A 13,264-nucleotide genomic window follows, 5' to 3' on the forward strand; every position below is an offset into this window, starting at 1 on the left:
CAAGAAAAGAAAAGAAAAAAAAGTTGCAATTAACGCCTGTTAAAATAATCATCAGCGTTAATGAAATAATGCCTTAATGCAGTAAAAACGTGTTAACTTATAATGTCCTAATTTATAATGTCGTTTAATGTTTTCACTGAATTTAAGAGCAGCAACAATTAATCGGTTAAACAAACAATAATCGATTATTAAATTAATCAGCAATTATTTTGATAATCTAATAATCAGTTTGAGTAGTTTTTTAAGAAAAAAAAGTCCAGATTCTCTGATTGCAGCTTCTTCAATGTGAATATTTCTGGTTTCTTTGTTCCTTTATGACAATAAACTGAGTCTCTCTTTGGTTTGTTGACAAAACAAGACATTTGAGGACGATGTCGTCTGGTGGTTTGAGAAACACTGATTGATGTTTTTCAGCATTTTTAACATTTTATTGACTAAACAACTAATCTATCTAGATAATCAACAGATTAATTGATAATGAAAATAATTGTTAGTTGCACTTGCAGCCCTAAATTGAACCTGTTAAACTGCACCCGTCCTCCTGCTGTCTCATTATCACATTTTTCTTTTTCTTTTTTTTACTACTTATCATGTGCAAAATATTTTAACTCTTATTTTAATCTTTGAGTCATTTCATATTAGGCTACGTTTGTTATTATGACTTTGTGTGGAGTTTTTTGTGAGTAGCTAAATAAAAAAAACAAATAAAACAAACAAAAAAACTGAACATTTGATCAATTGATCACTGATCAATCTTTATTTTTAGTTCTTCTCCAGATGATAAAATGTCAAACATGAAAAGTTGAAAAGTGATTCTTGTTTAATTACGTAGGCTATGTGAAAAGTTTGTATCTGTTCATTTGAAATGATCTAAAGTTGTTGCTCTGTTCAGTCAGGTCGTGTCGTTTATCCTGAAATTTGCTGATATTTCCTTTGAAACCGATGTCAATATCGCTGAAAACTCTATGCTAGGGCAAGACCCTTCGCTAAGCCCCGCCCCCTGTGGTTACTGTTGCTATGTTGCTGTTGCTAAACCTCAGTCAGACTCAGATTCGTGAACTTTTGGGGAATTAGTTAGTCATGAGTTTTTAAATCCGCGCCGACCAGAGTGGTGAGTTAGTTAGCTCTACGTTTGTTAGCTTGTGTTAGCGGGTAATGCTAATGCTAACTCTCTGACCATAGATATGAGAGTTGTTTTAGAGGGAAATTCATGCAAAACAGCTGATGCACGTTGCCTTCAGGGACAGTTTTTCATCAACAGTCTCTGCATTTCCCTCTAAAACAACTCTGTGTGGTAACGTTGTGTTATTATCTCATAGCGTGGTGAATGTGCAGCTCACAACTTGTCCACCAGAGCGTTGTGGAGTTGTTGGATTGTGTATTTGATGAGTTTGATGAGTTTGAAACCAAGAAATCCCATAATGAGCCTCTGTAGCGTAGCTCTGAGCAGCTCACGGCTCTGCTCCGCCGTTCTAAAAATAGCTTGCACCGACAATTAAAGGTAACAAACCTACTGCTATGACTATAGGAATTTGACAAAATGTTGAACTATCCCTTTAACTTAGAATTTTTTAATATTACAAAAAAAAACATTTTTTTAATATAGAAATGTTGACATTCTGAGAAGTCTGTCCATCTATGTAAACTCAATACTTTCTCAAGTCTCCTTTTTATGTTTTATAAAGTTGAACATTGACTTTTTATACACAGACACTAATTACAAGCATCAAGTTACAGGCGTGGACAGTTCCCCTGAGTAGCCATTTAAACCAGTCTGTGTCAATCTGTGTGTTTATTATCAGGGTAAAACTTTGAGGGTGTAAACTTTTGATCAGGGCCATTTTGGTGTTTGCATTTTTAATTAGGATTAAAAAAGATCAAACACAGTTGTGTGATAATAATAAATGGCTTCACCCAGCCACTAACATTGAATAAAAAAAGTTTTGTTGCATTATCAATTGTATTTTCTGAAATGTAGCCAGTATTTCACAAATTCTGCCAGGGTATGTCAACTTTCAAGCACAACTGTAGCATATATATATATATAAAACATGTTTTGTGTCTAACAGGTTTGTACCTGGATGTTTTATTGGAGGCGTTTTGCTCAGAGCTCAGAGTGCGGCTCTGACAGATTATCCAGCTCTCCTCCCGACTCCCTCCTGCCCTGCACACAACCCGAGTGTCAGGCTTACTCACCTCGTCTCCTCGTCAGGAGCGCGTGTTGGAGAGCTCCTGAGAGTCGGGGGCTCTGAGGGGAGAGTGTGTGTCTGTGTGTGTGAGTGTTTCATTGCGTAACAATGCTGAGGTGAGATAAAATTAGCTCTGAGAAATGACAGAGGTGGTTATTTCTGTTTGTCTCTGTTGGGTTTGATGAGCTAACGTGGCTCTAAAAGCCTCCATGCTGCAGGTCTAATCCCTGAAATGCAGCGTTTCTTCCCCTAATTCTTCCCTCTGAAGCCGCTCACATCCCTGAAAGGATTCCCGTGGAGTGGCTTCTGTTTGACTGCGACTGAAACAAAACCACGGGGGGCAGAAACGTGGGAGGAGGGAAAACGTGGTGGTTGGTCTCCTGAATTAGACTCAACCAGTTTGTTTTGCAGTGTTTTTTAAAGCTTCTATGAAATGAAGCTGATGGTTTATACCAGTTTGTGACAGTTCTGTTGTTCAATTCCTAATAATATAACTGATTGATTGATTAATGTGACCTGGATGAGAAACTGAAAATGGATGAATGGATTAATGAATGAAACAAACTGAATAATTCACATGGTCTTGATTTGTTTCCTGAGAAAAGCCTTAAAAGGTATTAAAAAGTCCTAAATTGGATTAACACAGGTCATAAATATCTTCTCTACTCTGCCTTTGGCAAAAACGTTAAATATTTTTGCAGCCGACTGCAGCAGATCCTGGCTGGAAAAACCTCCTCATGCTATGGAGCTCTGTCCTTAAAGTAGATTAAATTAGCCGGTGTTAAATCAATCAATCCATGAATCCATCCCTTTTTCTACTGATTATTGTGCTTCAGGTTGTGATACACTGCAAAAACTCAAAAATCTTTCCAAGAATATTTGTCAAAATGTCTAATTTCTAGTCAAAACGAATCTCTTTCCACTTAAAATAAGACTCATCACCTAAAAATTAACTTGTTTTTAGATCATTTTCACTTGTTTCAAACAAATTTTCACTTGAAATAAGTAGAAAAATCTGCCAGTGAAAGAAGTGCTTGTAATAAGGAAGAAAAACTTGCCCCACTATCAGATTTTCTTTACTTATTTCAAATGAAAATATGCTTGAAAGAAGTAAAAACTGTCTAGAAACAAGCTGCTTTTTACGTGATGTTTCTTATTTTGACTAGAAATGACATTTTCACTAGAAATATGACAAATATTCTTGGTAAGATATTTGAGTTTTTGCAGTGTAGATGACGCATTTATTGTGTTATTAGTAATAGGCCAGGAAATAATGTGAAATATGTTCATAAATTAACATCTATTTCACATTGAAGACGGTAAATTATTCTTTGCTGCTTTCTGTCGGCTCCTCCAGGACTTTGACAGTGTGATTATGAAACAGGCTTTGAACGCCACTCACTCACTCTGTTTCTTTCTCTGTCTGTCAGTCGGTCGGTCGGTCGGTTCTTGGCAAAAACCGTTTGAACCTCTGAGAGTCACGCAGGGTTTAGGTTATAATGTAATGTTCCCTCTCTTCCTCCTCCTCTGCAGCACAGAGACGACTGACTGTGTAGGTGGAAGTCAAGTCGAGGTAGAGCTCAGGTTAGACGGCTCAGCAGGAAACAGCTGCAGCAGGTTAATGTGGGTGGAGAGTAAAGGCACCGCGTTGGGGCAAAGATCTGACATTAGGGCCACGGACAGGAAGATTACTGGCCTTTTTGACAAGTGAATCATCATTTAACAAATATTTAAAGCAGAAATGGCCAAAAAATCTACTGGTAGCAGCTTTTAAAAAGGTGAATATTGGATTTTTATGTGTTAAAGAACTCGACATCTGTGGTTTTTATCTGTTAGTCAGACATAAGACTGTTTATTTATCCCACACATAGGGAATTTGGTTGTTACAGTAGCATTGTAGCATACAATGTAAAAAAAATAGTAGGAAAAAATGCAAATATAGAAATATAAAACAGATATAGAGAAATAAATATTAAAAAAACAAAGAGAGAGACACAGTTTTGTCAGAGTCAGAGTCACTTATTTGCCATTTGCAGTAAAATCCACATTGGAAAGACATAGGACTGTGAAAACAGACATAGATAAATAATAAGACCGTAGGTTTAATAAGATAAGAAGGACACTGCCCCCAGATATCGGCCTGCAAACATCTAAAAAGATATACAATGTGCTATAAAACATTGGCCCTATAAACATTAATGAGAATACAGAGCTTCTGTCCATGTTTAGCACCATTTTTAAAAAGAAAATGGTTTAAATAATAGTACTAAGTATGTGCCAAATTATATACAGTTATTTACAAGAATAGAATAATATATATATATATATATATATACACAGTGTTGGTAGTTGTAAGGCAGAAAATAAACTATTGCACAGATGGAGGGGGTGTATACAGGAGTGAGGTGTGCACAAAAATGGAAGTGTTGGACATAAATAAATGAATAATTGTGTAAATAAATACAGCCTTAAATAGTGGAATGGAGATGTGTGAATAGTGCAAATAGAGTAGAGCAGAGGAGAGGAGAGTAGAGTGTAAAAATTTTTTAAATGAGTGAACGGAAAATGTTAATTTAAGAAGGGTAAAGGCAAAATAAGCTGATGCTTCAGCCTCTTACACCTTTTCGGTCAAGGTGAATTGTATTGCTTGTTGTGTTTTTGTTCTGATTTGTTTTGTTTTGTTTTGTTTTGTATTTATACCTTTAGCCTATATTTGTCTATTGTATTTGTTTTTATAAGACCGGAATAAACACACTAAACTAGACTAAAGAGTAGAGCAGAGTAGAGTCCATCAGGATGCAGGTCAGGCTGGTTGGAGGCTCAGAGGTCAGAGGTCAGACTGAGAGCTGAGACGTCTGTTTTAAAGCTGACGAGGCTCAACTCCAACGCTGTACATATATACTATATATATATATTTATATTTATATATAAATACACTGTCTCTGTCTGTGTGTGTGTGTGTGTGTTTCCCAGGGGAGCCTTTTCAGTGGTGCGCCGCTGTGTCAAACTCTGCACAGCACAAGAGTACGCCGCCAAAATCATCAACACCAAGAAGCTCTCGGCCAGAGGTGAGAAGCAAGAGGCATCATGGGAGTTTTCTTCTTCATCATCATCATCATCATTATAATAATGTGCGTGTGTGTGTGTGTGTGTGTGTGTATGTCCCAGATCTGAGCGCCTATATTAGCATATTTTAGCGCTTGTTTTGATTCCAGCGTGTGAAGAGAGAGAAAGAGAAAGATGATGGAGGAAGCAGACGACTGATATTCTCCTCCAAAACACACTTTATTTATTGTTTTTTTGTGTTAAAGGAGAATTCCCGCCATTTTTGACCCCTAAATCGTTGTCCTGATGGTCACCCAGTGTTGGTTGGAGCAAAAAACGCGACTAAAATTGATGCAGGCAAACCAGAGTTACCATGGCTACCCGGCGCTAGGGATAGCCACAACGCTAACCTATGGGGGCAATTCTTTCAACCACAACAAACACTCAGAAAACAATCAGATATCTCTGGTACATGACTGGAATCCTTAGAGACACCACTGAACTCATATAGTGGAGAGTAGAAACAGTAGAAACAGTAGGGGAGAGCCGGGTCGATTGATACACTTTTCATTTAAACGTCTTTTTCAAAGATGACGTTATGTACACAAACATTTTTATCATGTGATCAACAACTCACATGTGTATTCTCTTAGTTACAAGTGTAATTTAACACATATGTTGGATGATCGCGCTGTTTTATAACTTTGAACGTAAGTTGACATGTGTCTCAAACGCCCCACCTATGCGGGTCGTTTGAGACACAGAGGAGGGACGGTTGAAACAGCGTTTTAAACAGAAACTACTGACATTACTCTCGTTTTTATGCAGCATACCGGACAACATACTAGTGTACTCGTTATTGCCAAAATGTCACATAATTTCTCACAATATAAATAGGTCAAATAAATATTTTTGTCCCGTGCGCAATTGTCAAGATCCGCATTTCGATTAAACTCGCCTTTCTTCTTTTGTACGAGTTGTTGGACGACTGCATTTTCATTTAATTTACTTATTTCCCTGTCCTAAGTCATGTTTATGGAGACACAGTTGAACATATTGTCATTTTACCCTCGGCATTTTCCCCTCACTTTGCTGAATATCTGTTGATTCATGTCATAAACACGTTTTGTTCATTAAAAATATGTGGTGTTTATTAAAAATATGTTGTTCATTCAAATCGGTTGTTGTTCATTGCAGAACAATAGGGTATTAATACGGTGATTTATATACAGATATTGATCGCGCAGTGTGACCACAATCACTACGCACGGAGGCGTGAGGGACATTTGAAACAGCTGCAGCGACTACTGACACTTCAACCTGTTTTGCCTCTAAACTTCAAAACTATGACATTGCATAGTTTAGGACCTGTTTATGTACGAATTCATCTGTTGTTAGGTCATATTATTATTATTATTGCATGAAACACACAATACAACTTTTGATCACAAAAAAACTACCGCACGTAACATTTTACTTTCCGTAGTAAAAAACAGGTTCGCGCTAATAACTTTTGAATGGCGTGACGTAATTCACAAGCTTTCCCAGGATTGGTCGGTGTTGAGTGCTGAACATAGTGACAAAATCTGACGGCTCAAGCTTGTGTGGTTTTCGAGGAAATCGCTGTGTATCAATCGACCCGGCGCTCCCCTAGAAACTATAAACTAAACGTTTTTGCATGTAGCCACTCATCTCAGATAGCCAAACTCTGAAACATCCCAGAAAGACATTACTATCCCATCACAGAGAGAAACTAACACTTTGTCCTTGTTGTGATGATTTCTGTACTAAAATAAAGGGGGGACAACGTGCAAAAACACAAAGTTTCTACTGTTTCTACTCTCCACTATATGAGTTCAGTGGTGTCTCTAAGGATTCCAGTCATGTACCAGAGATATCTGATTGTTTTCTGAGTGTTTGTTGTGGTTGAAAGAATTGCCCCCATGGGTTAGCGTTGTGGCTAATATCCCTAGCGCAGGGTAGCCATGGTGTAACTCCGGTTTGCCTGCAGCAATTTTAGTCGCGTTTTTTTTGCTTTTGACTATCAGGACAATGATTTAGGAGTCAAAAATGGCCGGAATTCTCCTTTAACACAACGACATCCAACAATTTAAACATCCTAAACATTTGGCAGTAGGGGAGAGTGGGGTAAGATGAGCCAGTGGGTAAGTTGACCCACCCCTTGTTTCTAGGAAACTATAGGAAAAAGTTAGCATGTGACCAAATATTAGGGAGGCAGGCATCATTTCATGGAGTCTGTGAAGATTAGAACCACGTGAGTAAAGTGGTTTAACATTTATGACCAAAAAATCATTTTTCACTCTCGAGAGTGAATTTTGTCGATCATAAGTTTTATGAGAATTGTGTTTAGACTAAAAGAGATGATTGTAAATGTGTTTTATACCTGGGTTGTGGTATCTATGAGCTACAACATGAGGTAGTAAACCTAGCATGAAACTGCACCATTTTAGCTGTGAGAGCAATAAACCCAGGCTAAGGTAGCTGTGGGGTAAGTTGAGCCACCTATCCTATACACTTAGTGAATGTATTTTGGCTGTATATGTCCAAATGATTAAATCAAGATTCTGTATGTTTGTGATTACAGTAAGTATGTTCCTAGAAACAGGAAAAGTTGTTTATAGTGAGGCCAAACTTTACTTTCAAAGAAAAATCTCTGGGATTCTTCCCAAGATGCCACGTAATCACAAAACTCCCCAAATCTCAGTGAGTTGGTGGCTCAGCAGGAAGTCCCTGCAGTTTGTGTTCACCTGTAACCTGGACAGATGAAATATTAAGTAAAGGGGGAGGGAGGAGATGGATGGAAGGAAAGAAGGGGGGGTTGATCAATTTACCCCACTAAGTTGAGTCACAAGACCACTTTTTTTGAACATGCTATATTTTAAAAACAGTTATATTTACACTCATTCTGTTAATTTGTAGGGATGAAAAACATCCTGAAATATATGCAGATGTGTTAGTTAGCAACACAACTATAACTGTCTTGATGTAGTGATCCTGAATACAAGAAGTGGCTCAACTTACCCCACTCTCCCCTAATGTACGGAAGCCCTGAGGGTCATACATACTTACTTACTCTTACTCTTACTCTTACTCTTACTCTTCTCTTCTCTTCTCTTCTCTTCTCTTCTCTTCTCTTCTCTTCTCTTCTCTTCTCTTCTCTTCTCTTCTCTCTCATCCTCTCCTCTCTCAGGACTGGGGGGTTAAATAGACATCTGGGACAAGTTTTTCCTTCAGGCTTCTCATCTGTTTGTGTGTCTGTCAACTCCTTGTCAATCACCTTGAACAGTCACAACTTCAACAAATTTACTAATTTAGTGGTATCTATCTATCTATCTATCTATCTATCTATCTATCTATCTATCTATCTATCTATCTATCTATCTATCTGTCTATCTATCTATCTATCTATCTATCTATCTATCTATCTATCTATCTATCTATCTATCTATCTATCTATCTATCTGTAGACCACCAGAAGCTGGAGAGAGAAGCTCGTATCTGCAGACTACTGAAGCATTCCAACATCGGTGAGACGTTGCAGCCAAAACCTCGTTCAAACCCACACGTCCCAAAACGTCCAGAAATACCAGATGATCTGAGTCTGAGTCTGTGTCTGACTGGATTTGTAGAAAATGCCTGAGAACTGCCAAAAAACGTAGAGATTTGTTTTGGATTTGTTTTGTTTTTCTGAGCTGTTACTGTAAGAATTTCACAAGGAAAAATTAATAATGAAAATCTGAGCATAATTTGATGTAGAATATGTCTAATTAAGCAATATATCTCTGCTTCGCGTCGGGCCGAACAACGCCCCTTAGCCGTGGTAGAATGAGCATAGACCACGGACTGGAATGATATATTGCTTTTATAAAACGGTTACCAATAAAGGCAATATGAAAGAGGGATAGGCATTAATTTCATGTAGTTTTATTCAACCAGAAATACATATTATTCAATAAAATAGCCTCACTGTGAAAAAACTAGTCCCACCTCTCCAGACGTTAGCTCCAAGTAGCTCTGTCACTGCTCAGTCCCCTCTACCATTGTTAACCCTCTGGAGGTCAAAGTTCACCTTCAACATGTCAATTACACTACTTTACTACATTTTTTAACATCCTAAAAACATCAGCTGTCTGTTGCTACGGACTGCAACAGTCCGTTGTCATGGATACATGACAACAACTTCCATACGTGCCTGAGGCGGAGTGATAGCCTACGCTGTGATGAGGCTTTAGAATAGTAGCCGTGGTAACTGCTCATTATACCACGGTTAACAACCAATCAGATCGCTGGATTTCACCTTTACGTTTATAATTTTTATTAATGAACACTACTACTGCAGCTAGTAATCAAACAGTTTCCTTGTCTCAGTCTTAAAGAATCATTAAAACTCCATTAAATCGTTACACAAACAAATATGAAGGTATCTCTCAACTTTTCCCCTTAACTAAGGAACAATTTAAGAGTTTCTGTGGAAGGAGAAATTAACCCTTAAACCTAAACAGATTATTATTATTATTATTATTATTATTATTAGTATTATTATTATTAGTATTATTATTATAAGTGGTAGTATTGTTATGACACCATGAGCATCAGTTGATCTCCTCTGTTTCTCCTCAGTCCGTCTCCATGACAGCATCTCAGAGGAAGGTTTCCACTACCTCATCTTTGACCTGTGAGTGGCCCAGTCTCCTCCTCTTTCTCTTCCTCTTTCTCCTTCCATCCTCCTCCTCCTCCTCTTTCTCCTTCCATCTTCCATCCTCCTCCTCTTTCTCCTCCTCCTCCTCCTCTTTCTCCTCTTTCTCTTCCTCTTCCCACAATCCATCCTCCTCCTTCTCCTCCTCCTCTTTCTCTTCCTCTTTCTCCTCCTGCTCTTCCTTCTCCTCCTCTCTACTCCTCTCCTCTCCATCTTCCATTTTTCCATCTTTCTCCTCCTCTTTCTCATCCTCTTCCTCTCCTCTCCTCCTCCTCTTTCTCCCCCTCTTCCCTCCTTCCTTCCATCCTCCTCCTCTTTCCTCCTCTCCTCTCCTCTCTTCTCCCCCTCCTCTTCCCTCCTTCCATCCTCCCCCTCTTCCCTCCTTCCATCCTCTTCTTCTCCCCCTCTTCCCTCCTTCCTTCCATCCTCCTCCTCTTTCCTCCTCTTCCCTCCTTCCTCCCTCCATCATCCTCCTCCCTCTTCTTTCTCCCCCTCTTCCCTCCTTCCATCTTCCTCCTTCTCCCCCTATTCCCTCCTTCTCCTCCCCCCTATTTCTCCCCCTCTTCCCACAATCCATCCTCCTCCTCCTTTTTCTCCCCCTCTTCCGTCCTCCTCCTCCTCTTTCTCCCCCTTTTCCCCCCTCTTCCTCTTTGCCTCTCACTTCTTCATCTTCTTCTATTTGCTGCTCTCCCTCCTCTACTCCTCCTCCTCCTCCTCCTCCTCCTCTTCCTCCCTCCTCCCCTCCTTCAATCTGTCTCCTCTTACACTCCTTTCTCTTCTTTCTTTTTTTACCCCCCTCCTTTTTATCTGCATTCTCTCTCCTTCCTCTTCTTCCTCTCTTCTCTTCAGAGGCAGTTCCCCCCATTACATAACAGTCCAACCCCTCTCCCACACACACACACACACACACACACACACACACACACACACACACACACACACACTCCCCCGCTCTGGAGCCAGTCTCCATGGCAACCCAGCTGGAGTGAATCCTGTAGCCGGGGTTTCCCCCTAACGAGGACATCCCCCTCCTGTGTGTGTGTGTGTGTGTGTGTGTGTGTGTGTGTGTGTGTCTCTCCTCCGTCTCCAGGGTAACGGGCGGTGAGCTGTTTGAAGACATCGTGGCCCGAGAATACTACAGTGAAGCAGACGCCAGGTAGAGAACTCCTTCATCCTCCTCTTTCTCCTCCTCTTTCTCCTCCTCTTCTTCCCTCCTCCTTCTCCTCCTCTTCCTCTTCCTTCCTCCTCCTCCTCCCTCTTCTTTCTCCCCCTCTTCCCTCCCTCCTTCTCCCCTCCTCTTCCCTCCTTCCATCCTCCTCCTCCTCCTCTTTCTCCTCCTCCTCCTCCTCTTTCTCCCCCCCTTCCCTCCTTTCCTCTTCCCTCCTCCTCTTCTTCCCTCCTCTTCCTCCTCCTCCTCCTCCTCTTCCTCCTCCCCCTCCCCCTCCTTCTCCTCCCTCTTCTTTCTCCCCCTCTTCCCTCCTCCTCCTCCTCCTCTTTATCCCCCTCTTCTCTCCTTCCCTCCTCTTTCTCCTCTTCCTCTTCCTCCTCTTCCTCCTCTTCCTCCCCTCTTCCCTCCTTCCTTCCTCCTCCCTCCTCTTTCCCCTCTCTCCCCTTCTCCTCCTCTACTTTCTCCTCCTCTTCTCTCCTTCCCTCTTTCCTTCCACTTTCTCCCCCTCTTCCCTCCTTTCCTCCTCCCTCTTCTTTCTCCCCTCGTCCCTCCCTCCTCTTCCCTCCTCCTCTTTCTCCTCCTCCTCCTCCTCCTCCTCCTCCTCCTCCTCTCTCAGCAGATGTCAGGTATAAAACTCCCATGATCCTCCTCTTCTCTCTCTTGTCTGTTTCATCCTCTCCATGTGTCGGTCCTCCAGCAGCAGCAGCAGAGTTGGACTACACTCATTAGCACACGCACACACACACACACACACACACACACACACACACACACGCGGTTGCCGTGGCGTTAGCAGCTCGACGTGTGATGGATAAAAACCTCTGCTCAGTTTCTCTGTCAACTGAATAATTGCAAATTGAGGTCGAGGACGGAGAGAGTTTTTACAGACAGATGGAAAACCAAACGCACACACACACACACACACACACACACACACACACACACACACACACACACACACTCACTAACACACACACACACACACACACACACACACACACACGTCGTAGCCCCCTCAGGAGGTTCAGACTTAAATCAATTTGACTGTGGAGGCGGTTTGTGGAGGCGAGAGAGAAGAGAAGAGAAGAAGGGGACAGAAAGGGAAGAGGGAGTGATGGAGCGATGGAGCGATAGAACCAGAGAAAAGAGGAAAAACAAGCTGATTTTGAACATTTTTTATTTAGCCTATTTATTTCTCTCTCTCACCTCTGGGCTTTTGTTTTATTTGTTTTTACACAGTAATAACCCCACTTGTTGCCATATTCTGAGCTATAAGATAAGATAAGATAAGAGGAGATAATCCTTTATTCGTGGGTAGATTTACAAGAGCAGCAACAGCAAAGAAATGTATAGCACAGATAATACAGTAAATAGCTAATAGCAGCAAAAAGAAAGCAGTATTACAGTATAATTAATGAATAAGAAGAATAAGAATAAATAAGAATTAGGGATTTATTTATTTATAAAAATCTTCGGCTGCAGCTGCAAGATAAAAATTGCATGAATCTCATAAAGAGAAGACAAAATGCAAACAAGGGGGAAATAAAAGGAATGTATTTATTTAACCCTCCTGTTGTCTTTCTGGGTCAAATTGACCCAATTTGTTCCCTTCCTCCATCCTTCCTTCCTTCCTTCCTTCCTTCCTTCCTTCCTTCCTTCCTTCCTTCCTTCCTTCCTTCCTTCTTTACACAATCATTTTTCCCTTCCTCCATCCTTCCTTCCTTCCTTCCTTCCTTCCTTCCTTCCTTCCTTCCTTCCTTCCTTCCTTCCTTCCTTCCTTCCTTCTTTACACAATCATTTTTCCCTTCCTCCATCCTTCCTTCCTTCCTTCCTTCCTTCCTTCCTTCCTTCCTTCCTTCCTTCCTTCCTTCCTTCCTTCCTTCCTTCCTTCCTTCCTTCCCTTCGTCCTTACTTCTTCTTCCTTCCTCTTTTGATCCAATTGACCTTCCATCTTTCTTTCCTTCCTTCTTCCGTCCTTCTTCCTTCCTTGAACAAATCTGTTCCCTCCCTCCATCTTTCTGTCCTTCCTTCTTTCCACAATCCTTTTTCCTTCCCTCCCTTCCTTCCTTCTTCCTTCTTCCTTGCTTTTTGGTCCAATATGTTCCCTCTCTCCTTCTATCTTTCCTTCCTTTTTCCCTTCCTTCT

General features: G+C 40.7%; 1 protein-coding gene across 1 annotated transcript in view; it reads left to right on the forward strand.

Annotated features, from left to right (window-relative positions):
- The window catches only part of camk2b2 (calcium/calmodulin-dependent protein kinase (CaM kinase) II beta 2), a 77,192-nt gene that overhangs the window by 16,935 nt on the left and 46,993 nt on the right, over nucleotides 1-13,264 (forward strand). The window contains exons 2-5 of the mRNA XM_085792532.1: nucleotides 5,163-5,257; nucleotides 8,723-8,782; nucleotides 9,876-9,930; nucleotides 11,042-11,107. Of these exons, the coding sequence (XP_085648658.1) occupies nucleotides 5,163-5,257; nucleotides 8,723-8,782; nucleotides 9,876-9,930; nucleotides 11,042-11,107 (276 nt within the window). The remainder of the gene's footprint in view (nucleotides 1-5,162; nucleotides 5,258-8,722; nucleotides 8,783-9,875; nucleotides 9,931-11,041; nucleotides 11,108-13,264) is intronic.

Source organism: Trachurus japonicus, chromosome 12, assembly GCF_045865225.1.
Source record: "Trachurus japonicus isolate A0001 chromosome 12, Traja_1.0".
Taxonomy (NCBI): domain Eukaryota; kingdom Metazoa; phylum Chordata; class Actinopteri; order Carangiformes; family Carangidae; genus Trachurus; species Trachurus japonicus.